The following is a 26540-nucleotide window of genomic DNA, read 5'->3' as shown; positions in this document are numbered from 1 at the left end:
GGCTCATGGGCCAGTCAGACTTATTACTGCACTACATCTCTAAATATATACTTTTAAATTTGGATCTGACAAATCTCAGTTGTTGCAATTTTATTCTCTCACTTGTCCTCTTTGCATTTCCTACAAACAGATCAGTTGTAATGAACACACCTTCACTCCTAGCCAAATGCAACATTTGTGTCATTCGATTTCTCTTAGCCTTCATTCTCCTTGCACAGTCCATCTTTCTTCAACTTAGAAATTCTGATTTCTAACTTTTCATAGTTCTGATGAGAGATCAGCCTATTAAAATGTTAACAATGCTTCTCTCTCCATGACTAACTGCTGCACATTTCCAGTGTTTTCAGTTTTCATTCCATGGAAAAGTATCTCAGTAAGGAACAGGTTAAACTGGTTAAAGAAATTTAAACTTTAATTTCTGGTATCAAGAAGTAAGATCATTCTAAAAAAAAATGTGAATAGTGTAACTTACCTTTATCTGACATCCAACTTTCTCATAGGATTTGATAAGACGATTTTTGTTGTACATCATTATCCCATAATGCTCCTTGTTCTTGCAGTTAAAACCAAAGGTTATTTTTACACGTTTATTCTAATCAAATCTTTAAGGTAAACAACATGCTAGGCATGGGATAAACTATGAGTTTGAGAAACTAACAGTAGGTGCCATATATGTATCGCATTTAACCAACTAACTCATGATACAGGGAAATCATGTCGCCATCATGTTCATGCCAGTTCATCAGAAAGCACTCATTTCTTACCACCAGAAAGAGGGCAAGAGACAGAATAGGCAAAACACAAGAACTGTATTAGCTGGAATCTCGAACAAACAAAGAGAAGATGAAGGAACACAGCAGGTTAGGCAGCATCAATGGAGAAAAATGAACAGTCAACATTGGGATACTGGGGTACACTTTAATTGGCAGATTGTGAATTGTGATGTTGCTTTAGTTCATGTATAAATTACCACAATATACCAAGACAGAAAGAAAGAGAAAATAAATATCAAATGATAAATATTCAGTTGCAGTTAGTTCAAGAAAAAAAATTGAAATTTCAATAGTGCAGACACATCCTTTGGTGGTCCTGGAGTAGTTTATGGTCATGATGGTATGAGATAGATGGCAATGAGAAAAAAACTTTTCTTGAACCTTGAGGTGAAGGACCTCAGGCTTCTGTACCTTCTGCCTGTAAGGAGCTGCAAGAAGAGATTTGTGACCAAGGTGTTGGAGTTTTTTTTTAAATTGGAGTTCGCCAGAGAGGATATCATGAATCCAGTTGTAAATAGACAAACAGAATCAACATGGGAAAAGGGAAGCACAGTAGTGAATAGACTGGACATAGGGTTAAATGGGGATCAAAGGCATGCAGAAGATGTAAAGACTTTAACGTCCTTGTATGCCTCCCTGTTAAGTACAATAGTGAAGATTAAAATATCATGAAACAATGAATGCTCCTGGTCAATATAGCTGACATTCCAATACCTATCAGTTGGCCTTCCTAAAATAAAAGCACACCTAAAGAAGAATTGCATGGAAAAGGGCAACTTGTACATCCCTGTTGTGAAATTTGTGTTGGGGATACAAGTGTGATTCATGCCCAGAGGAATCTTATAGAGAAACAAGAGATTGCTGATTTTGGAATATGGAACAAAAAATAAACTGCTGGAGAAATTTACAAGACAAGCAGCATCTGTGGGAGAAAGTAATCGTTAATGTTTTGTGTCAAAATCCACATCAGAACAATTTTTTTCTCCCCATGCGTGCTGCTCAACCTGCTGAATTCCTTCAGTGATGGGAAAAGGTCATAATTTTTAAATTTAGACATACAGATGGTAACAGGCCATTCTGGCCCACAGGTCTATGCTGTCCAAATACTCTAACAACCCTGTTACGTTTTGAAGGGTGGGAGGAAATCAGACTGCCCCGGAGGAAAGGACCACAGAAACAGGAAGAATGTAGAAACTCCTTACAGATAGTGCTGGGTTGAACCAGGGTCGCTGGTGCTGTCATAGTGCTGTGCTAACTGCTACGCTAACCGTGCTGTCCTAATGTGCAAGTTCAATTGCATGTTGAAAAAAGCCAGCATTTTGCAACTGAATTTCAAGGCCGTTATATGTAGATGACACATGACTAAGATTTCAAATCTTTTATTCTTTATTTTGAAAAAAAAAATTTAAGTAATTCAAGAATTTTCAGATGCTTGTAAAAATTATCCTAGGGTGGAAAATGCTCTATCATGACACACACACACTCATGTTTTATAACGGCGGCGCGTGTGTACTGCGAAGCTCAAATGTCTTACCAGAGTTTGGAAAATAGTGTTAAGATACTTGCTTGCTTTCTGTGTGCTTGTTTGAATCGGCTATGCGAATGACATCTACTGCAGTTGGTCACTTTTGGACATTTATTATCATTGCAATAATACAGGTTTGGATTATTCATTCAATTTTGACTAAATACCTCCGGAGTTAGTAAGGACACCACATATTCAACTCACCCCGCCCGGAAAGGTACGTGCTGGTGTCGAGACTGTAAGGAAAGACAGAGAAAGCATTAAGGCCTGTGTGCTAGGCCAAGACTAAATCCACTCTGGCCAACGTTACCTAGCATCTTTCTTGCCGATGTTCGGTCTTTGACGAACAAGCTACGTGAACTAAGGATTTGGACCCTCACACAAAGGCAGCTTATGAATTGCAACGTTATGTTTTAATGGAGACAATGGCGAAACAGCGATGTCCCAAACAAGGTGGTGGAATTGGAAGGACACATGGTCTTCGGGGTTGACAGAGCAGCAGTAACGCCAGGTAAAAGTAGAGGGGGTGGTCTGTGCATCGATGTGAATTGATCACGATGCACTAACTAACTCTCCATCGCTGATGCTTATTGCTCTATGGATCTGGAATACGTGATTATTAAGTGCAGATCATTTTATCAACCACAAGAATTTACATGTATCATTGTTGTTGGAGTTTTATGTACCACCGGATATTAATGCTGAAGTAGCCATGAAAAATCTCAGTACTGTTATCAGACATTGCATTCGAACAGAGCCTTTATTGTGGCTGGGGACTTTAATCATTGCAATCTTTGTACCATGCTTCCAAGATTTTACCAAAATGTATCATGTAGCACGGGGGGGGGGGGAAATAAAACTTTAAATCATATTATACAAATGTGACTGATGCTTACAAAACCATGATAAAAATACATAACCAATGTTTTGGGCTTGACCCCTTCATCGTGGTATGGTCAAATGTCAGCAGGTACCCAAACAAAATGGTGGGGGGAGGGGCAAGGGAGGAGCAATGTGCAACAGGCAAGACATAATAGGTGGATTAGGATGGGAGGGCATACCAACAAACGAGGGGAGGGGGAATAGCTCTGAATGGAGAGGGAAGGTGGTGGATAGCTGAAGGAAGGAAGAGAGGGATGGAGAATAGAGAAAAACGGGAAATAGTCTAGCAGAAACCCGAGAAATCAATGTTAATGCAATCTGGCTGGAGAGTGCCAAGATAGAAAATTAGGTGTTGCTCCTCCAATTTATGGGTGGCTCAGGTTTAACAGTACAAGAGGCCACGGACAGGCACATCAGCGTGAAAGTGGGGTAGAGAACTGAATTGGTTAGTCACTGGGAGATCCCTGTCACTGATGCGGACAGAGCGAAGGTGCTCAGCGAAGCAATCTCCCAGTCTGATTCCATTCTCTCTGATGTAGAGAAGGCCACAACAGGAGAACCGGATGCACCCGTTGATACACAAGTTAAGTGTTGCTTAAGGTGAGAGGGGAGAGATTTAAGAGTGACCTGAGGGACAACTTTTTCCACTCAAAGGGTGGCTTATATCTGGAACAAGCTGCAAGAGTGCAATTTTGGTGTTCAACAACATTTAGACAAGAAAGGCACAAAAGAATATGGACCAAATGCAGGCAAATGGGACCAGCCCAGAATGCCAACTTGATCAACATAGATAAGAAGAGGAGAAGGGCCTGTTTCGTGCTGCATGACTCTAACCTGACCAACAGTAGAAGCATGATGTAAATGTTAGTATTGATTAAATTGTAAAAAAAATGAATTTGTTGCCCTAATTCAACAGTACAGTTAATAAAGAGTATCAGAGAGTCATAGAATATTACATTTAAACCTGGAATCCAGTAACTGGTTAATTAAATACAAGTCTCGTCTACAAGTTTCTGACAGCATTATAATATTCATTTGTGATTTCCAACCTCATTCTCTTTCAGAAGTTTGAAGAAATTACATTATGACAAATCAGGTAAGCCTTTACATTTTGCCCTAATTTCACAGGTTTTTTGTAACACTTTGTTTGAACCACAAAAGCCAACTACATTGTTTTATACAATGTCTTACCCTTCCAGTCAAATCTGTAGTGATCACCAATGATTAGAAAGTTAATTTTGGGGAAACAATGTTAATGATTTCTTCCATTTTACATAAAGAATTTCAAAACTGAGCAACTTCAATAAAAAGACAAAATAAGGCAGATGCTACTTAAATAAACCCAGAAAAGGATACAATAAAATTAGGCCTATAAACATCGTATTCAATGTGGGCCAAACTCTTGGTGATAAGTTGTGCTTTGATTTTCTTCTTGCGCAATATGATCTGCATTCGAGGCTTCAGATATAAAATGCCACAATAGGCCTATGAGAAGAATAAAAAGCATAGTAGTTAGATTGTCATCTTGCCATCCTCACCTTTTACGATGATCTTCAGAGGAGTAGGTGGAATCAACACAATGACTACCGGGTACATTCAAGATTCATTTAAAAAGGCATAGAAGAATACTGTCCTCATACAGCAATGAGATTGGTGGAGGTGGGCAAAAAGGTCAGCATGGATGGTGGGCCGAAGGGAAATGTTTCTGTGCTGCACAGCTCAGAGGACAAGAAGCCCAAACTCTTCACCTGCATACGGCATACTTGCCATAAAGTATGCTGCATCAATGAAAAAAATTGGGGTCTACTGCATTACAAGTAATGGAAATTTGCACTTATATAATTCATAAATATAACCAAAAAATTGAGATATGGAATAAAAATGAATTTGTAAGCAATTTATGCTTTAAAAAAAAAACAAATTTGAAAATGAGGAATCAGTCCTGCTGTCATGGAAGGGGGGTGGGTGTAATAACAGCAAATTCAGCAATGAAAAGAGTTCGGAGGTTAAATCCTGTAAAAATTGCAGATTTTATATAAAAACCTTTGCCTGTTTCTCATTACAGCTGAAATTGTAGCAATGCAAAAGCATTTTTACTCAAAAAATATTCAACCTTAGATCTTTCTACACTTTTGTAATCTTAATTTGGTTGAAACATTTATAAATTTTAACTTCCCTATAAAAAAATGTTATTTTGTTTGGCAATTAGTGACCCTGAGACATTGAGCTTAAGGTGTGTCCCAATAGTAGACAAATATCATCCATCAAACAAAGATAAATCATATTATCAAATGCCTGTGATCAAAATTATCTGATTATATATTACATGATTCAATTTCTACAAATACAACAAAAATGAATCACCAATTATCATGTAAAGGCTATGCACTGCTCATTTTTGAAATAAATCTGAAATAACAAAAAAAAATCGACACATAATACTGACTCTTAAAGAGTAGTCACTTTCAGGAACGTGCTGATCTAGTCTCTCTGGCCGTCTATAATTTTTCTTCTTTCCTGCACTCTCCTCACAATTGATATCTGGGATCCTGATATCATATTGGTCCGTTTCAAAATCCAGCTCCGGTTTTCCATCCTTGTTTCTGAAAAATACAAAAGCTTTTTTTTAAATGAACAATAACTTCCAGAGAAATCAAGAAATTATCTATTGTGAAAATGCAAGTGAATACCTCTTAGCACTTCAAGGGTCTTAAATCATTGGGGATAGGAACAGAAAATAAATCGGATATGCCAATCAATGCAAAGCAAAGCTATTAAATTAATTACAAACGAATACAGACTGAGAAAAAGATGCATGAATACCAAAAAAAATACCATAAGGCGCTCAAGAAATATTTTCCCATGCCCTTTCAAAAAAAATCTGTATGATACTCCAGTGATATGAAAAAAAATTACAAAAACACAAATACATCATCAAGGCGTAGAAAATGTACAAGTTGTATGCAAAATTTGCAGCCTAGGATCTGACACACTCTAAATAGCAGTACACCATGTTGCTTTCACTGATATTTAAAGAGACATTATGCTCTACTATGACATTCATTGGTTGCTGCTCAAACACCTTTTGAATGTGCCAACACCAACAACGACTACATACTGCAGCATTTAGCTACTGAAATACAGTACTTATTCAATGGGTGCATTAATGGTGATACTTAGGCAGCAATCCATGCCGGGAGGTGTCAATATGAGAAGGAATGATGCTTCAGGACTTGGGAGCAAAATGCAAAAACATATCACCATGCTAAGTGTCTATTCCCTCAAAGCAACCAAAGGTATTACCAGAACTTTTTTGCTAAAAATATTTGGAGGCTCAGTTTTTCCAAGACTCTCATCACTGAAATGAAGACTTTTGGATAGAATCTCATGACAGATTTACTAACTTCAAGGACATCATTATTATATTACTTCTTAAGTTCTTTGTCACATGATCTTTCATAGTTGCTACGGCATAACTTTGTCATGCCTTGGAATTTGCTGCTTACATTGTACTTGTCATATACTTCAAATTAATTGAGGAGCAAGTGGCATTTTGAGTAGAGGGATAAACATAATTTCTGGTTTTCCTCATGTGCAGTTCACCATGTAGCTTTCACTGATATTTAAAGATGTGCTCTACTGTGACATTCATGGACTGCTGGTGGTCAAAGTCTTCAGCTCATAAGTTTTATCTTTTCCTCAAAACTCCACTCCCTAAGTATGTAGGTGATTGTAGATGATCCAAGATGGTGACTGGAGAAATATTGTCTGATATTTTGGATAAGGCAATCCAATGTCTTGCAAAACACCATCAAATCTAGAACGAGAACAGAAGTACAATACGAAAGTCCGCAGACACCACGGTTGAAGTAAAAACACAATGTTGGAGAAGCTTAACAGGTCAGTGTCCTTTACATAGCAAAGATAGACAGTGAGTAGTACAGGACAGAAATGTCTGCAACAACCATAATATCAATCTAATTAATCTCATCTGCATACACATTGACCATATTCCATGACTGTCCATGTGTCTGCCTTAATGCCTCTTAAATATCTGCTTCTGCACCTTCCCTACCAGGTATCTAACACCCTCAATACAAAAAAAATGCTTCCTTTAAACATTTCCCTTCATATCTTAAGCCACTACCCTCTAGTATTTGACATTTTCATTATGACTGCCCTCTAGTATGACATTTCCATCATGGGAAAGACTCATGAGAAGGACTCAATTTATCCCATCTTTATATAATTTTACATCTCTAACAATCACCCTTCGGCACCTCAAATAAATCAGTCTAAATTTGTCTTATCTCAAGATTCCATTTGTTGTCATGTACACAAAATTTGTTTTCCTTTGTTTGCCCTGTGAAGGTCCACAAAGAGGTACCTCTAATCCAGCACCACGATCAAGATGATAGAAGCAAATGAAAGTCCCCTTAGGGATGTCAAGTACCTGCGAATCCTGTCACCTCCTCTGATACCACCACCTCCTGTACTCCTGTAATCTCCATCGCCACATGGCCCTGTCCGGTACAGCAGTGAACCCAAGCTCGAGGCATCCGTCAACCTGCCTAATCTCTTGTTCCAAGCCCCAAAAACAATTAAAAAGTTGTCAGCACCAGCGGCCCTGTGGAAGCCTTGCTCACCAATAGCACCCTTGACTCCGGTCCCAATATCTGGTTGCTAGATGCCAGTCACTAGCATCACGTAGGTTGGTGTAAGGCCTTTGGTCACCAAGCCTCACACTGGTCTGGGGCTTTGGTCCCCTAACTGTGGGGTCCTTTCCCAGCCTTCCTCTTATCAGTGGAGGTGATGTTCTTCCGCACTGGTGACCTGCACTCGTCCACTCCTCCAACAAAGCCTGCAAACTAAGTCTGGGCTGCTGAATGGGGTACTGCCATTTTGGATCTGAACTCCACGAATTTTTGATGTAATAAAACCACAACTGGCCTCATTCTATAGACAGTTTAAACGTGCATGGGGCCAGGGCCTTTCTCCTAAAATGCCTCTAGCTCAAAATAGGTTTATTCCTTTAACAATGGACAATAAAATCCTGATCACACCTGATCCCAAAAAGGGATCAAGTGTAATGAGGATTGCTATGAGCAAGGGGAATTAATGTAATTTGATCAATTAAAAACCAAATAAGCCATAGCTAATAATACTATCTTCTTCTATTTTAAATTAAGATCCTATTTAAGGGACAAATTGGGCCCAATGATGAGCTTACCACAGTGCAGCCGAGTAAGCTGGTTCGAAAGTGGACGGTAAAGAAATTTCAAAAGTGTATTTTCTACTTCAAGTGGGTATTGTGAAACGGGGGTTATATAAATCTAGACAATGATCTGGGTATTCTGATTGATGATAAAAGCTGGTCAGACTTGACAGCATGACCGATACTACTAACGTAAAGGACAGCTTGACCAATACTATTAACGCAAGGTATAGAGTGGCACAATACAATTTTTTTGCACCAACGCCCCAAAAAATTACACAAATTAAAATCAGAAATATCAGATCAATGTTTTAGATGTAGCAAGGAAACAGGAACCTGATCATGTTCCAAGGCGAGGCCCTCTAAGATGATTTGGGAAATCTGGAACAAATCACTAAGATTCAATTTATACAGATACCAGATTTGTTTATATTGGGAAATATAGCAGAAGCAAAACCTAAAATGAAGCCAGCAAAACACCAATTAGAATTTGTAAAGATTGCATTGGCGGTGGCCAGGAAATGTATAGCGATTACCTGGAAATCTGATTCCCATCTAGATATGACCTGTTGGAAAGTAGAAATATGTACTTGCATTTCCCCTGAAGAAAATTACTTATAACCTTAGGAAAAAATACAAAGATTTTCTAAAAATTTGGAGTCCATATCTTCAACACATAAGTGTAGATTCTTAATAATGCCATCTTCTCCCCGCCCCCTCGCCCCTCCTGCATCCGGGAACATGGGATTCTGGGCAAGTCAGGATATTTGTCCCTTGGCAGGAGATTGATGAATCCAATGAAACCTTTTTCTTTTTCTTCTTTCCTCAGAATCAGAATCTATTCTCATTAACAAGTCATGAAATTTGGTGTTTGCAGCAGCATAGAGCAAACATTGATATTATAACCATCTTACAACATTACTATAAAATAAAATAATAACAACAATTATAGAGCATGAAAAGTAAGACAATGTCTTAGGTTCATTGATTATTCAGGAATCTGATGGCAGAGGGGAAGAAGCTGTCCTTGCACTGCTGAGGGCTCATTTTTAGGCTCCTGTACCTTTTCCCCGATGGTAGCAGAGTGAAAAGGGCCTGGCCTGGGCGGTGGGGGCCTTCGATGATGGCTGCTTTTTTAAAGAACAGCCTCATGTGTGTCCTCAATGGAGTGAAGTCTGGTGCCTGTGATGTCGCAGACTGAGTTCTCTTTTTCTTTTCTCTCTTCAATTCTATTGACTATTTCTCTCCTTTTTCCCCCTGGGTGGATGGGAGGGGGAGGGTTAGGGCTTGTTCTTTTTTTCTTGCTTTTTCTTTTCTTACTCAAAATCATCATTGAATGATAAGTTTGTTTCTTTTATGTAATTGATGAATTTCATGTTTTCATGTTGATTTGAAAATATAAATAAAATAATTAAAATAAAATGTGTATGTTACCATTGTTTTGGGCAATCAGGCAGAATGACCCCATGGAGGAAAGATTATGACCCATTCCTCCTGGGTATATACCAGCAGCAGTGCTGCCATTACAGCAGCACTGGCGTCCTGACTGTTCTGTTTCTCTGGGTTCCTCACCCTCATTATAACCACTCCTTATAGCTCAAACTCAAAGCCAGCCAACATCTTGGTGAACCTCATCTGCATTCTCTCTAAAACCTCCATGTTCTTTCTATAGCGTGGCAGCCAAAACTGCACGTAATACTCGAAATGTGGCCTAACCAGTCTTACAGAGCTGTACCTGACTACCCAACTTGTAAACCCCCCAATTACACTGTGCACCTTCCTTACAACCCTATCCACTTGTGTCGCTTCATTCAAGCGACTCTGGTATTGCACCCCAAGATCCCTCCATATGCTTCAGAGGGTTCTATCATTTTGCGCATACTTGGCTCTTATATCTGACCTTCCAAAATACAAGATCTCACATTTGAACTGCCACTTCTCTGCCCATATATCCAATTGATCTATATCCTTTAACAACCTTCCTCATTCTCCGTAACACTGCCATCTGCAAACTTGCTAATGAGACCACTTTGGCCTAAATTCTAAATATATATTACAAATAACAGAGGTTCCAGCATTGATCCTTGCAGTACACCACTGGTCACAAATCTCCAATCAGAGAAACAGCCCTCCACTACTATCCTGTCTTCCATGATTTTTCCAATTTTGTATTCAACTTGCTAACTCACCATGAATCCCATGTGACTTCATCTTCTGTACCAGTCTAACAGGACTCAAACACTTTAGTAACGTCCTTGTGGACAACACCCATTGCCCTACGCTCATCAATTATTTTCATCATCTCCTCTAATAACTTAATGTTTACTTTTTTTTTACATTTTAAAAATTTAGACGTACAACACTGTAATAGACTAATTTGGCCCTATGAATCCTGTCCATTTTACACCCATCAACCTACACCCCTGTGGTATACAGAACCCATGGAGAAAACCTACACGGGGAGGTGAAGACAAGGGTAGAACGCACAAACTTTTTACAACAGGATTTGAACCCAGACCCAGTCCCAATTGCTGGTGCTGTAAAGGCATTGTACTAACCACTACGCCAATCATGCGTCATCCTGAAAGCCGAATAACAGTCTACTTCATCTCAAGAGTACTAGCAAATTCGAGGAAGCACGAATTACGGTACTATCCTTCACAGAAAGGGGTATGAATCTTCCAAGCACACTGCAAGAAAGTCAGGGGAACTTTACCCTTGAAATTGCTTGTCATTCAGACATGTGCTGCAAATGATCCTGTTCCACAACATCAATTCTGAGAAACTTCCAGCAAGGTTATATCACTAAACATGAGAGAAAAAAAACAATGGCAAAGCAGTAAGAGGTGAGGGGTTGAGTTGCAAATTTAGTAAACAATTAATGGGCAGAATGAGTGGAAAGAGTAGCTTAATCAAGGGAGGAATGGATCATTCAAGAATTTTTAGGAAAACAATTAATCATCATCCATCGAAAACTGACTTTCTAGGAATTTGGTAGGGCAATGGAGAGAAGGATTCAGAAAGAGAAACTGAAAAACAGAGGGCTACAGAATTGATTGAGACATTATCAAAGAATGGAGGGGGCTATGGGAAGCAAAGAATAGATGACTAGGGGTTTTGAGAACTAAAAATTAATTCACAAGATGGTTGAAATAAGTAATTTAAGCTTTACTCCTCAGGTAAATAAGAAATTTCACATACCTTCTGATATTCCAAATAATAATCCGAGTTCCTTTCTTGCCAACAATTGTATCAAATTCAGTCAGCAGTTCCTCCTGTGATTTGAAGACTGAATATTTTAAAATAGCCTCCAGACTTGGTACTGAATCTTCAGTGACTATAAGGTTCTGTACTTTGGAGGGTTAAGAAATAATCATAAAAATCTATTTGTCATGCCACTTCAACACCTTTCATTGATAACTTATTTCATGATTCAGGAATTTGTTGTCATAATACTTACTTTTTTTTAAAACATTTAACTCTTTGGTATTTTAATAGTCTAAAGGGTATAGGGGGAAAGAGAAGAAAATGGGAATGCAAAGGAGGTAGAAAACAGTATGGGGAGGGAGGGAAATAGGTTACCAGAAATTGGAGAAGTTGATGTTTGGAAGTTGCCGCCACAACCAAGATCTCCTAGTGGCTATCCATTTTAATTCCACTTCCCATTCGCCATACTGGCATGTCCGTTCATGGCTTACTTTATTGCTAAGTTAGAACAACACCCTATATTACAAAAATTTTATCATGTAAAAGGATATTATTCTGTTGGTTGAAAGGCACAATGGGGACAATTATAGCTTGTGCATTAATCTGCTCCAGGTATGTTTGTGATAAGAGGCCCACACTTAATGCTCCGCCATTCTTGGTGAAGACCATAGCATCTTTCCCCAGCCTCATAGAGCCTGATTTAAACCCATTTCCATATATGCCTATTGGCAAGTGGTTTTTATTCGCAGTTTTATTAGTGAATCCAAAGCTGTAAAATAAGATTGAAGTATGAAAGGATAAAGTAGTTTTTTTTAAAAAAGCTATGCAACATTACAAAGTTTATTTTTATACACATCCCCCCATGCCTATTAACATTGTTAGAGTAACAGAAATTCATTCTTACAGAATTCACAAATCACTATTAAAAATCAGGGAATAAAAACACTAATGAAATTCATGTGGAAAAAAAGTACAAAATAACTTGTTTCAAAATCCATTATTTTCACATGACTGGTAACAAGGCTTCACGTTATGAAAAATTGTGATACAGACCATATTGTATTGCAGGTGATGCCTGTACATGGATTTCATTCTGCTTCAATTAATTGGCTTTGCAAAATTCCATAAATCAGATGGCATAATATCTCAGTAAAATTGCTGCCTCATGGCTCTAACAACCTGGGTTCAATCCTGACTTTCAATGCTGTCTGTATGGAATTTGTATTTTCCCTGTGATCACATGGGTTTTCCCTGGTGCTCCAGTTTTATTCACAATTCCAAGGATATAATGGCTATTAGGTTAACTGGCCATTGCAGGGGTATAAGTAAATTGTAAACTGAGAAATAATAGATTTGAATGTGCGCAATAAATTGGGTTTTGCATAGGAACCATGTTACATGGGTGTTTGAAGATGCCACTGCTTTTTGTTTAATTCTCCCAATTTTGCTCTCCTTTCTCTGAAATGTAGAATCTCATAAATGGATACAGTTCCACTGAAGCAGTGCAAGAGTTATTTTTCCTGGTAATGTTGGAAAGCAGTTACAATGACATGAACAATATTGCAGTTGAGATCGATTCTCCCTGGCATCCTACTTGTGCATTTTCATCCAAAATCAACAGATCATGCTATAAACGATGGATTTTCCTCCTTCTTACCTCAATGAGGATGACATATGATTGCCAAACTTCATACAGACCAGGTACTGAGGTGCAGAAGCATTTCTGGCCCTAACTCAGCCATTTCAACAAAAGCTCTTTTCTTTCAAAGTTGTAGCATTCTTGCTTTTTTTAAATTTTAAAGTTTGCACATTTTTTTTAAAAAAAACAGCAAATAAAAATGGGTGCAGAACTTCTATCACTGGTGTAAATTAAAACATCTTTCTTAGACATAAATTTTCCTTTCTTTTGTGCTCAAGCCCCAAAAGGCCTGAATCTAGTCAACATCCCAAACACCATCTTCAATTGTACCTTCCTCAATTGGCCCAGCGATGCAGCACCACTGTGGTATACAGCCTTGAGAGTCTTCAATATTGGCTCCAGATTCTATGAAATTTCATGTAATAAGGTTACACTTGGGAAAGTAAATCTTTTGCTGACAACAGCATCCCCCACCCTCCCCCCTCCCCAGCAGAATAATCATCATGTAGAATATCACTTGAAGGAAGCTCTGGGAGTGGCAGACTTGAATTTTCATCACCAACAGTGGTTCGGTAACAGAATGACTGACTGAGCTGATCGAGTGCTAAAAGACACTGCTGCCAGGTGGTGAGGGACCAACAAAAGGGGAAAAACTGGCTTGATCTCGTCCTGACCCATCTATCTGTTGCAGATGTACCTGACGAATATATTGGCCGGAGTGACCACTGCACACAGTCTTTGTGGAGACAAAATCCCATCTTCACAGTAAAAATAGACTTAATCGTGTTGCATGGTACTACTACCATGCTAAATTTGGCAGACTACAAAGAGATCGACCAACTCAGAACTGGCCATCCACAAGGCAATGCAGCCTGTCTGCCACAGCAGGATTGTATTCAACCTCATGGCATATCCCCCACTCAACCTTCACCACACCAGGGGATCAACTGTGGTTCAATGAAAAGTCCTAATAGTCATGCCAGAAGCAGTGGGGTTCAAAGTTTCTTTATTGTCATGTATACAAAGAACACAAAATTTGTTTTCTTTTGTTTGGACAGAAGTGGGCTGGACTAGTGGCAATACAAAGACGCACCACTAGCCCAGCATCACTATGTAAAAGACGCACCTTCATAAATTCCAAGTGTCCATAGATTCCACCACCTCTTCTGACAATGACTCCTCATTCCTGTAACTTCCCTCCATTCCAGCAGTGAACACAACCTCATGGCATCCAAGTCACCCTCGTTGGTCCCTGATTCAGTCTCCAATGCAATTAAGAAGCTGTCATAAGAACCAGGCATACCTCAGAATGAGGATCAACCTGGTGAAGCTTCAAAATTAGAACCGCAGGTACACGATCCCTCATCCGGAAGGGACAGTGTGCTCCGAATTTTGAATTTTTGCGGATTTCAGAAAGCCCACCTGAATTGTGCAAGTGTATCCACCCCCACCCCCTTCCAGTTGTCCGAACGTCTCCCCCGACCGCCGGTCCCTCGGCCGCCTCCCCTGACTGCCGGTCCCCATTAGCCGGATTTTGGAGCTTTCTGGATTTTAGATGGACTTTATTTTAGATAAAGGATCGTGTACCTGTATATGCATGTCAAACAACAAATAGCAAGCAACAGTTAGAACTAAGCAATCTATGTTTAGCTTCTTTGTTCTGCAGTACTGCCACATCAATTTGCAAATCGTGAAAATTTAAACAACTCAATAGAGAAGCAGGCTCCATGAATATTCCCATTCTCTACACTGGGAGAGTCAAGCACATCAGTGCAAAATCAGTGCATTGCACCAATAATACTGAAGACTTGTGCTTGAGGACTTGCCACACCTTGGCAGGCTGATCCATTAGAACATTGGTTTCTGGCTGGCAATGACGAAAATTGCCCAGTTATGTCCTGACCACAAAGTGCAAGACAAATCCTGCCAATTAGCCTATTCTCCATTACAGAGGACAACAAAGATTATTCTTCCTGAACACTTTTAGGTGTATTTTATGAAATTTGGGCTGCTAATCACAAAAATCATTTTAAAAATTTCCTATCACGTACATTTTTTCCCCACATATAACTTTTTTTGTGATTTCCTGTAATTTTTTTCTACTTCAAGCATAGAAAACCATGAAGTGCAACATATTATTTAAAATTAATTTTCTGCATTCGCTCCATTAGGCACAGTCAGTGCTTCACCAGGACACTGTGACCATGGAAAAGTGGAATCAGGCAACTGGAATCCATGAATGCTGGTCCACTATTGTTTGACACTGACATGAGAGAAATCAAATGCTGAGTACAAACAAAAATTAATATCAAAACATGTTTAGGTCAATTGATGTGCCAGCATCAATTTAACACTTACATGTTAAATTCAATATTTCTCCAATTTCCTACATGATAAAGCAAATCTGAAATTATCTGTGTGTTCAGTTTGAAGTAGTCTATCATAATCCCCAATTTCTTTTTTAGGAAGCAAACATTTTTGAAAAAAAAAAGTTGTCCAGTGGGATCAACATAGAAGTGCAAGGTATAATTGATGATGCTATCAAGTGCCACCTGCTAAGCAACAACCTGTTCACAGGAGTTCAGATTAGGTCCGCTATAGTCACTCAGCTCCTCATTAGTCCTGGTTCAAACACTGACAAAAGAGCTGAATTCCAGAGGTGGTAAGAACAAATGACGTCGACATCACAGCAACATTTGATAGAATATGGCAACAAGGAACTTGCCATACTGGAATCAGGAGAAAACCCTTCACTGGTTGGAATCATATCTAGTATAAAGGAAGATAGTTATGATGGATGGATGTCAATCACCACTGCCACTACTAGACCCAACCATCTTTGTCTGCAGACACCATGGCTGAAGTAAAAATAATGCTGGAGAAACTCAGCAGGTCAAACAATGTACTTTATATAGCAAATATAAAGATACATAACCAATATTTTGGGATTGAGCCCTTCCATCAAGGTATATTTTTTCCATCTTCAGCTGCTTCATTAATCACCTTTCTTCAATCACAAAATCAGAAGTAAAGATATTCATTGATGACTGCACAATGTTCAGCACCATTTGTGACTCCTCAGATAATGAAGTGGTCCACAAATGCATCAAGTCTTGGTCAATGTCTAGGTCTGGATGATTGTGACAATCAACATTCGATCCACGAGTGCCTATGACAAGCAATAACTATAAGAATGAGAGAAAATCCAGCATTTAATTGCATTACCATCATTGAATTGATATCTACCATCAATATTATGGGGGTTACCATTGATCAGAAACTGAACTAGAATAGCCACATATACAATGTAACTAAAAATGCAGGCCAGAGGGCAGGAATCATAACTCACTTCCCAACTCCCCAAAACTTTTCCACCATCTACAAGGCTCAAGTCAAGAGTGCAATGGAATATTCTGTACTTGCCCAGATGAGATACAGCTTCATCAACACCCAAGAAGCTCGTCACCATACCAATATGGCAGCACACTGGCTCGGCAGCACATCCATATTCATTCACTCATTCACTCCACCACACATGAGTAGCAGTGAACCATTCAAAGGATGCACTTCAGCAACTGATCAAAACTCCTAAGACAACACCTTCCCAACCTACCACCTCTACGAACTAGAACAAAGTTAGTAATAGTAAGGAAACATCACAAATGGAAGTTTCCCTCCAATCCACACACCATCTGACTTGGAAATATATTGTTGTTTCTTCACTGTCATTGGGCCAAAATCCTGGAACTCCCTTCCTAACAGCATTGCGAATATATCCACATATCAAGAACTGCAGTGGTTCAAGAAGGCAGCACACCACCTGCTTCTCAAGGGCATTTGGGGATGGCCAGTACAACCTGCAAAGCCCATATTTTTAAAACTCAATAAAAAAAACTATAAGACCACTGCTCTTAAGGGGTAAATCAAGGAAATGGTGCCTTCTTAGAAATTACCTGACTCATAGACAATTGTAACTGTTTTCATGAAGCAGGATTCAGATCAATGTATGGCTCTCTCTCCTTTTCACTATTTTTTTTGCATCAGTTATAAAGTGAGATGTATTGGTAGGATAATATGTAACAGACACAAGATGAAAATGTCAGATTCAGTAATCATATCCATAGTGATAAAAAGCTGAAGAGAAGCCAGCTTTGCCGGTTCTGGTCTGAACCTAGAATGTTAAAATTTAGTTTAATTCATAGGACAGCAAGGTTTCCAGATTCAAATCATCAGTACCAGTATTCAAGATAAAACTAAACAGTTGACATTCCAATGACTGTTGCTACGAGTTCAATGAACCCCATATTCCAGCAGCAATAGAAATACACCAAAGCAACAGTTCCTTAAAACAAAATTAGTTTAATTCTCTAAATATAGAGCAAGATCAACACTTAATTTGTCAACACTGTTATTTACACAATCCCTCCCCTCCTCCCTAACTTAATCTAAGCACAAGTGTGTGTAATGTGTTTTCAAGAAAGTCCTTTTTACTGGCTACTCTTCCACTGTCCATGTTTCCAAGGCTTCAGTTTCCAGTAATCTTCAATACTGTACACAGAATCAAACACTCATTACATTCAAGCAAACTTCAGTGTTTTACTTAGAATTATCAGGCAGGAAAGTTGTGGAGGGTTAGAGAGATGGTTGTTGCTTGTTGGACACCCCAAACAGGAGTATCTTCCAGAAGAAACTCTTCGTCTTTCCTGGTTCTTCTCAGACTTCTTCTCTTCGCCACCCTGAAATGACTATCTGCCATTCCTGATTTCCACAGAGAGTATACTCAGTCTACCATATTAGAAGTCTGCCCAGTCTTGAAAAAGTAAGCTTTTTCAGCAGGCTCTCCTCTTCCGTCCAGCCTTTTCTCAAACTGACTTCTCTCTCGTTCTCTTCCCCTCCTCTCCTGATGTTCCAGGCACTGTTATTTTTTGGTTTCAGTTTGTAAATGTTGCAATTTCCAGGCTTTACAAAAAAAACATGGGCCAAACTCTCCACAAATGTTTCAGTATCTGGTGTGTGCTTGTAAATGTTGCTAAAGCCCAGAACCTTCTGTTTGCACCTGCCCTCAGACTTTGCAAGGCATTGTTCTGCCTGTAAAATGCATGTAACCTAATAGCTAACCCAATTCTAGTCCCTTTTATAAGCATATATTTAGTTAAGCCATTGTGTCACACTATTATTGTACTGAAACAGGTGCTCCCAGATACCCCAAGGCTCAATATAGCCTGGATTCTTAGCTATATTGAGAGTGGGTGGCATAGAAAGGAGGGTGTACCCACTGTGGAAGATCAGTTCTGAAAAAAGATTACACCAAAGTTAATTTTTTTTTAATTGAAAAAGTTGCATATAGAAATTTGAGAGTCAGGAGACAAAAGTGAGTATATTATTATTACAGAAGAGAAGGTGCCTGGGAAGCTGAGGGGCTGAAGGTGAATAAATCATCTGGATGGACATACTACACCCCAGGGTCTGAAAGAGATAGCTGAAGAAATTTTGAACGCAGTAGTAGTGACCTGTGAGGGATTGCTAGTCGGTAACTATTCCAGAGGACTGAAAAACATCCACGATGAGGAGCAGAGGCGATGACCCTACAGGGCAGTGAACCAGAGGGGCTCACCAGCTGAAGGACCCACAAGGCTGCAGGTGACTTGCGGTCAGGGGATGCACACATGCTGCTGGGCACCAGCTCATCAGAACTAGGTATTAGAGCTGGGATTTGAGAGGGTGCTGAGGGCAAGAAGGGCTCCTGAAGGGTCTTGAATGCTGAAAGCTTTCTGATCATGTTGGTTGGCTAGATCTGGAACTCGAGTTGCCAATGAACCAAACAGGGGTCTGAGCAATGTTCCCTCATTTTTTTTAAGTAGTCATGTGGAAAAATCTTATGTTGTGCAAATTTCGTTCCTGTGACAAAAGTATGTGCGCATTGAATGCTGTCCAAATGTAAACTTGAAATTGTTTCAAGATAATTTTGGCGCAGCCTATCTCTCATCGCTAATAAAACTGTATTGGCATGTTTTAATATAATACAAGAATGATTAACTACTGTTACGAGCCAAGAGGACCCCAAAACTCAGCAGCAATAGATATTCAAGACAAATGGTTACTGAAACAAAAGTTGCTTTTAATTATCTTTAAACATGAAAACAGAATCACACTTTAACTTACCACTATTAACTTAACTAACCTAACTCCCTTCTAATTCTAAGCACACGTGTATGTAATGTGGGTGCAAGTTCAGAAAAGTTTTTTAATTCACAGACCACTCTCACTTCTCATTTCTACAAGTTTACTGTTTGCAGGCAATTCTTATACTGTGCACAGAATTTAACATTTATGAAGTTCATCAGGCGTTGGTGCTTGAAAGGCAAATGGTTACCACTCAGGAAGATTCTTGTTAGTTTTCAGAGAGAGATTTGTTGTTTCTGGACACAAACTGATCCCTTTTAATCAGCCACATCAGTTTCTTGCTGAAGAAACTTGCCCCATCATAGTTTTCCAGATAATAACATCTTTTTTTCAGATCACCACAGTTCCTGTTTCTCTTATTTCAAGTGAAACATTAGGCAGCCAGTCCTCTCCTTTTGCATGAACTACAAGGGGTCCAACTAAGCACTCACTACCAGTCTTACAAATAGGGTTTTTCCACAATCTTTCCAGCTTGTCCTGCTCCAGTTCCAGCTGCTGACTGTAGCACTGCAGAACTGATCTCGCTAAGAGAAAAAGCCTGTTTGACTCTCTCTGCTTGCAAACCACATGACCCTCTTAGAATAGCAAGCTGCACGCCAAGCAGCCTGCAGCTCTGAACTACTCCTCCGATCTCTTTTATCTGTTGCTTTTCAAAACAACAATCCATTAGTGAAGTCTCTTGTGCACTCCCCAAAGTTTGTGCAAAGGCCCCTAGGAGCCACCATGTCTGCCATCTCGAGTACTTCGATGTTGGAGATGAAGTTGCTCCAATGAATGTTGAGAATGGAGCGGAGACAACGCTGGTGGAAGCGTTCTAAGAGCCGTAGGTGATGCCGGTAGAGGACCCATGATTCGGAGCCGAACAGTAGTGTGGGTATGACAACGTCCCCTGAAACCCTCTGGGATCAGCTGAAGACTGCCATACTACAATCCACTGAAGAGGTACTGGGCTTCTCCTCCAGGAAAAACAAGGACTGGTTCGACGAAAACAACCAGGAAATACAGGAGCTGCTAGCAAAGAAGCAAGCTGCCCACCAGGCTCACCTTGCAAAGCCGTCCTGGCCAGAGAAGAAACGAGCCTTCCGTCGCGCATGCAGCCATCATCAGCGTAAATTCCGGGAGATCCAAAATGAGTGGTGGACTAGCCTCGCCAATCGAACCCAGCTCAGCGCGGGCATTGGCGACTTCAGGGGTTTTTACGAGGCTCTAAAGGCTGTGTACGGCCCCTCACCCCAAGTCCAAAGCCCGCTGCGCAGCTCAGATGGCAAAGTCCTCCTCAGCAACAAGATCTGCATCCTCAACCGATGGTCAGAACAATTCCAATCTCTTTTCAGTGCCAACTGCTCAGTCCAAGAAACCGCCCTGCTCAAGCTCCCTCAACAGCCCTTAAGGCTAGAGCTGGATGAGGTCCTCACCCGGGAAGAGACATACAAGCCAATTGAACAACTGAAAAGTGGCAAAGCAGCGGGTATGGATGGAATCCCCCCCAGAGGTCTGGAAGGCTGGTGGCAAAACTCTGCATGCCAAACTGCATGAGTTTTTCAAGCTCTGCTGGGACCAAGGAAAGCTGCCTCAGGACCTTCGTGATGCCATCATCATCACCCTGTCCAAAAACAAAGGCAAGAAATCAAACTGCTCAAACTACAGGGGAATCACACTGCTCTCCATTGCAGGTAAAATCTTCGCTAGGATTCTCCTAAATAGAATAATACCTAGTGTCGCCGAAAATGTTCTCCCAGAATCACAGTGTGGCTTTCGCGCAAACAGAGGAACTACTGACATGGTCTTTGCCCTCAGACAGCTCCAAGAAAAGTACAGAGAACAAAACAAAGGACTCTACATCACCTTTGTTGACCTCACCAAAGCCTTCGACACCGTGAGCAGGAAAGGGCTTTGGCAAATACTAGAGCGCCTCGGATGCCCCCCAAAGTTCCTCAACATAATTATTAATTACTACATTATTTTAGGTACGAACCTTTTGTACACACATTAATCTCCTTTGCGTGCGGGTTGGAAAACTTGTGTGCGTGAGCACAGCTAAGAGGGAACAGAAGGTCTGAGTGGCTGCACAAGTGCTGGAGGCATATCCATAGACTTTCTTTGTCTCGTTTTGTAAGGGGCACTGGGCAACAGTAATAGCAACTCTTTGCCTTATGGCAGACAGAAGGTAATTTCATGTAATATTACTAGTTCTGTACTATTACATGACAACAAAGGAATTTTTAAATCTGGAAAATTTGTAAATTGTCCAACTTCAGTGATTGGCAAGGTTTTGGAGGCCATTATTGACAAAGAGGATTAATGGGTACTTGAAAGTACACATCAATATAGACTGAGGTCAGCATAGTTTCTTCCAGGGAATATCTTGGTTCATAACTCGATTGGGAGCTCTTTTTGGAAACAATGAACAAGACAGACAAAGGAGAGTCAATAGATATTGTTTATATGTATTTTCAGAAGGCCTTTGACAAGATACAGGGCATGAGGCTGCTAAACAAGATGGGAGCCCATGGTCTTATGGGAAAGGCAATAACTAATGTGGATTGGCTGACGGGGAACAAAGAGAGCCTTTTCTGATTGGCTGCCAGTGACTAGTAGTGTTCTATATGAGTCAGTGTTGTTTGTGTCCATTACTTTTCAGGCTGATTGTAAATGACTTTGATGACAGAATTATTGGCTTTGTGTCCAAATTTGCAGGTTATACAATGTTAGGTGGAGGGGCAGGTCATGTTGAGGAAGCAAGGAGACTGCAGAAGGACTTGGAAAGATTGAGAGAATAGCAAAGAAATGGCAGATGGAATACAGCAATGGGAAATGTATGGGCTTGCATTTTGGTTGAAGGATTAAAGAAGGAGACTGTTTTCTAAATGTGGAATTTAAAAAAACAGAGGTCCATTGGGACTTTGGAGCCCTTGTGCAGCATTTGCTCAGGGGTTAACTTGGAGGCTGAGTCAGTAATAAGGAGAGAAAATGCAATGTTAGCTTTAATTTCAAGGACTAGAACGTAAAGACAAAGATGTAACGCTGAAGCTTTACATATCATAGGAAGGATGCAATAGCATTTGAGAGGGTCCAGAGAGGTTATGAGAATGATCCCAGGGATGAAAGGATGAGGTGCATTTGATGGCTTGGGCCTGCACTGGCTGGAGTTTAGAAGGATGAAGGGGGAGGGAAATCTCAAATAAATATCAAATTTTGAAAGGGCCAGATAGAGTGGATGTGGAAGACTCTAGGACAAGAGAATATAGAATAAAAGGATGCTCCTTTAGAACAGAGATTAGGAGAAATTTCTTCACAAGAGGATTGTGAATCTGTGGAATTCGTTACCTCAGATGAAAATCATTAGGTATATTTAAAGCAGAGGTTGATAGGCTCTTGATTAAAAAGAGCATTAAAGGATATAGTGAGAATGGAAATGAAAAAAAAAATACATCGGCCATGATTTGAATGACAGAGCAGACTCAATGGGCTGAATGACCTAATTCTATTCCCAACTATTGTGGTCTTACATCAATGTGGAGTATGGAATTTGGGAGTGCCTTTGCATTCTGACAGTAAAGGGTTTGAAAGAGAGCATGAATTGCCTGATCAAATTGGGAAGACATTGCAAGCACCATAGAAAAATAATATGGTACTATAACTATCAAAACATTTTAAAGTTTACAACTGCCTTGAATTGTGCTTTTTACATTGTGCTTACATGGAAATTTACATGGTTTCCACTACTTATTATTTTATGTAATTTATCCAAATATACTACAGTACTACTCCAATTATCCAAAATGGTCGGAACTAGGCCCATGTTGAATAAATGTTTTACTTTGGAGAACTGGTCATTTTTAAAAACAGCCCAGTAGCAACAGCAAATCACTTGTAACAGTGTTTAAACAACAAGGGAAGGCTTTTTAAATCATTAAAATAATGTTTAATTCTCACCAATAAATCCTGGCTGTCACCGATCACCATCACCTCCCCACCGAGGTCAGCGCTGCCGCCAGCAGCCCGAGATCCTCGGTCAGTTCGGCTCAGAAAAAAATTCAGATAAACGAGGATTTTGGAGAATCCAATTTCAGATAATCAGAGTTGTACTGAATTTACTATTGTGTTCCCATGTGCTACATAATGCTACACATGTGGGGACACACGTTTGCAGTGGCAAACCAGCCCTGCTTGTCATGCGCAGTTGGTGGGGTAGCTGCGGCACGGATGGCATCGTGGGACCATCTCTTCTGGTCCAGACTGGAAGGGTGCGTGTATGCTTGCGTCATTGTGACTCAAATGCCGGGACATTGGGGCGGAACCGGAGATGGGCTTAAAGGCTGCAGCCCAGAATTTAAATTAAAGCAATTGTGATACTCGAGCTCCCAGCCAGTTGTCTCAGTCTCTTCACTGCGCTTGCTCACAACCCACCACACACATTTATAATACTATTGTTCTGCTGTGCTGCACTGCACTGTGTTCTATTTCACTTCATTTAATCTGTGCCAAGATCTTTGGTTTGGTCTACATCATAATCGATCATTGACAATTGCGAAGGGCCAACTGGTATCTTCTTCAAGGAAGTAGCTTGGAACTTGTTATCCACTGTGCAAAGGTTTTCTAATTTTAGCTAAGCCAAATGCAGTGCAGGCACTGTTGGCTCTCCAAATGCAACAGTTTGAAGAATTTTTTTGGGAATTAATAATTTTTTTTCAATTGTCTGCAAAAAGATATTGCTTACCTTTCAAAAACAACAACAATTTGCACTATTTAGCCTTTGTGTACAATTTGGGTCTATTTTGAGAGTTGGAGGCAATAGAGAAAAGGAATCAGGTCCTCAAAATGTTATAATCTTATTAGGGTGGGGAAGGGAGTTAATGAGCACCTCAAACTGCTCAGGCAGACCCCTTTAATAACAATGAAGTTGGCCTGTTTTCATGGCCTGCATTGGTACAAGTGCAGCAATGAGAATTTTTAAAAATTGATCCAACTGTTGATTGCCTCACGCACTCCTCCGTCAATTAGAGAGGAGCCAGAGGAATATTTACATTATTTATGCATAAAGTTGTATATACTCCTGTGCATTATGTTAGTTTTTCACTACACTGTACCATTGGGATTGGTTTTGAATTCTCTCTGAACCACTAGCTTTCATAATATTTGCTAATAATAGAAACAGAATTTATATACCAATATAAATATTATTTTCTAATGATAAAAAAAATTGTGGTAGATAATAAATAGAACATTTATTTTCTGAGAGGCTTACATTCATCAGATAATCAATATTTAATTTTCTAAATATATGAGAATGAGTATGTGATGATAAACATGCCTTAAACATGCAGATTTATCATTATTAAAGAAATATTTTAAAAATCCTAGTGTTCACCACTGAATTGTCAATACCAAAATTTAAAAAAATTGCATTCAAAATTAAAAATGTGAGCTTGATAAGATTAAACAACATGTATTGCAAGTTATCAAAATGCCCTTGAGTGAGTTAATAAATTGTGTGGATTTTGAAAGATCACCTGACCACAAACTTAACTTCACAAAATATAAGGGTTCAGTTCTGAAATAATCCAATGCATTGTAAAATTATATGAACCTCAATGAGGATACATTAAAATACTTTACATACTTCCTTGCAAAGGAAAAACATTTCATACAAAATCAAATGGAAAGCATTGTGTATTATCAGCACCCAAATTAATTTTGAGCCTTAAGAATTTGGATACTTGAGAAAATGACCTCACCTAACTCATTGCATTCTAAATAGCAAACATACTCACACAAAGTTGTTTCGTGAGTGTAGCAGTGGTGTAAGAAAGCTTTACAAGACTCAAAATTATGCATGATAAACGATTAATGTTCTCTATTCCACTATATTTTACCTCTTGAAGCAGCACAGGATATGGCACCAAGTTTTACATGTTTTACATTTGACTCTAAATTCTAATCTGCATTTGGTCAACTTAATCCCCCTTATTCTCTTTGTGAATGTATATTAATAAAATAGGATTTAATTTGTTCATCCTTAAGCACTCTACCTCAACATTTTGTGCAGTTTAATTGGAGTCATTCCATTCCCATTATCAGTGAAGATCAGGCACAGTTCATTTTTAATCTCAGTCACATCAATCCACATTTGTTTGGCACACACTCCTGGGTCACATGCATTATCTGGAATAGAAAAGGTACTTATCATTAAAGCAGTTATTAGTTTTTTTGCAAGATTGGGTAATATACTGATAATGTACAAAATCTCAAGCTTTTCCCCATCTGCCACTGTGCCTCAGTTGTTCATCAAAGAAAACCAACTATTTCTCTTTCTTTGGCTTGGCTTCGCGGACGAAGATTTATGGAGGGGGTAAAAAGTCCACGTCAGCTGCAGGCTCGTTTGTGGCTGACAAGTCCAATGCGGGACAGGCAGACACGATTGCAGCGGTTGCAGGGGAAAATTGGTTGGTTGGGGTTGGGTGTTTCCTCCTTTGCCTTTTGTCAGTGAGGTGGGCTCTGCGGTCTTCTTCAAAGGAGGTTGCTGCCCGCCAAACTGTGAGGCGCCAAGATGCACGGTTTGAGGCGTTATCAGCCCACTGGCGGTGGTCAATGTGGCAGGCACCAAGAGATTTCTTTAGGCAGTCCTTGAAACCAACTATTATTGTATCAATAACTCTACACCTTTGAGTATTTATTATACATGATTGTAATTCATGTCTGAGATGTTCATTCATATTGCACCAGTTTCAAACACTTAAAAATCAATGAAATTCTTCCTTATAAATTTATCCTTACTCAATTGAAGCTCCTAGTCAGTGCCAAGTTTAGTTTCAATGAATACTGGTGATCTGTAGATGCCTTCTCCAAGCAATCTTTTCTCATATAGTAAATGTTACCAAGCTAATTGGTCATGATTGGGTTCCAAGCGGAGTTTAATTGTGTTGTAAAGATATGTGAAATAAATCCTTTCTGTACGTGTCAGGCTTAAATTTTCAACACTCCACCATAAATCTGATATGGTGCTCCAATGTTGCTTTATCTGAAATAAAGAAATTCAGCAGAAGCTTGAAACCAAGACCTATTGGAATTTGTACCCTTGCACTAAAAAAAATACTCAGCAGTTCTACTACTTGA

At 39.6% G+C, this 26540-nt stretch overlaps 1 protein-coding gene across 3 annotated transcripts in view; it reads right to left on the bottom strand.

Annotated features, from left to right (window-relative positions):
- Positions 1–26540, bottom strand: part of LOC138740458 (MORC family CW-type zinc finger protein 3) — a 75755-nt gene that overhangs the window by 38254 nt on the left and 10961 nt on the right. The window contains exons 3-8 of one of the 3 annotated variants that reach the window (XM_069893107.1): positions 25457–25589; positions 12154–12371; positions 11597–11744; positions 5627–5783; positions 4537–4665; positions 473–592 (exon numbers count right to left, since the gene is read on the bottom strand). In XM_069893107.1, the coding sequence (XP_069749208.1) occupies positions 473–592; positions 4537–4665; positions 5627–5783; positions 11597–11744; positions 12154–12371; positions 25457–25589 (905 nt within the window). Of the gene's footprint in view, positions 1–472; positions 593–4536; positions 4666–5626; positions 5784–6686; positions 6998–11111; positions 11201–11596; positions 11745–12153; positions 12372–25456; positions 25590–26540 lie in introns of those variants that run through there. The other 2 variants (XM_069893105.1, XM_069893106.1) reach the window with 2 other exon arrangements.

Source organism: Narcine bancroftii, chromosome 8 (assembly GCF_036971445.1).
Source record: "Narcine bancroftii isolate sNarBan1 chromosome 8, sNarBan1.hap1, whole genome shotgun sequence".
NCBI classification, from domain to species: Eukaryota; Metazoa; Chordata; class Chondrichthyes; order Torpediniformes; family Narcinidae; genus Narcine; species Narcine bancroftii.
The sequence above is the reverse complement of the archived record's forward strand: the minus strand, read 5'-3'. Positions and strand labels throughout refer to the sequence as shown.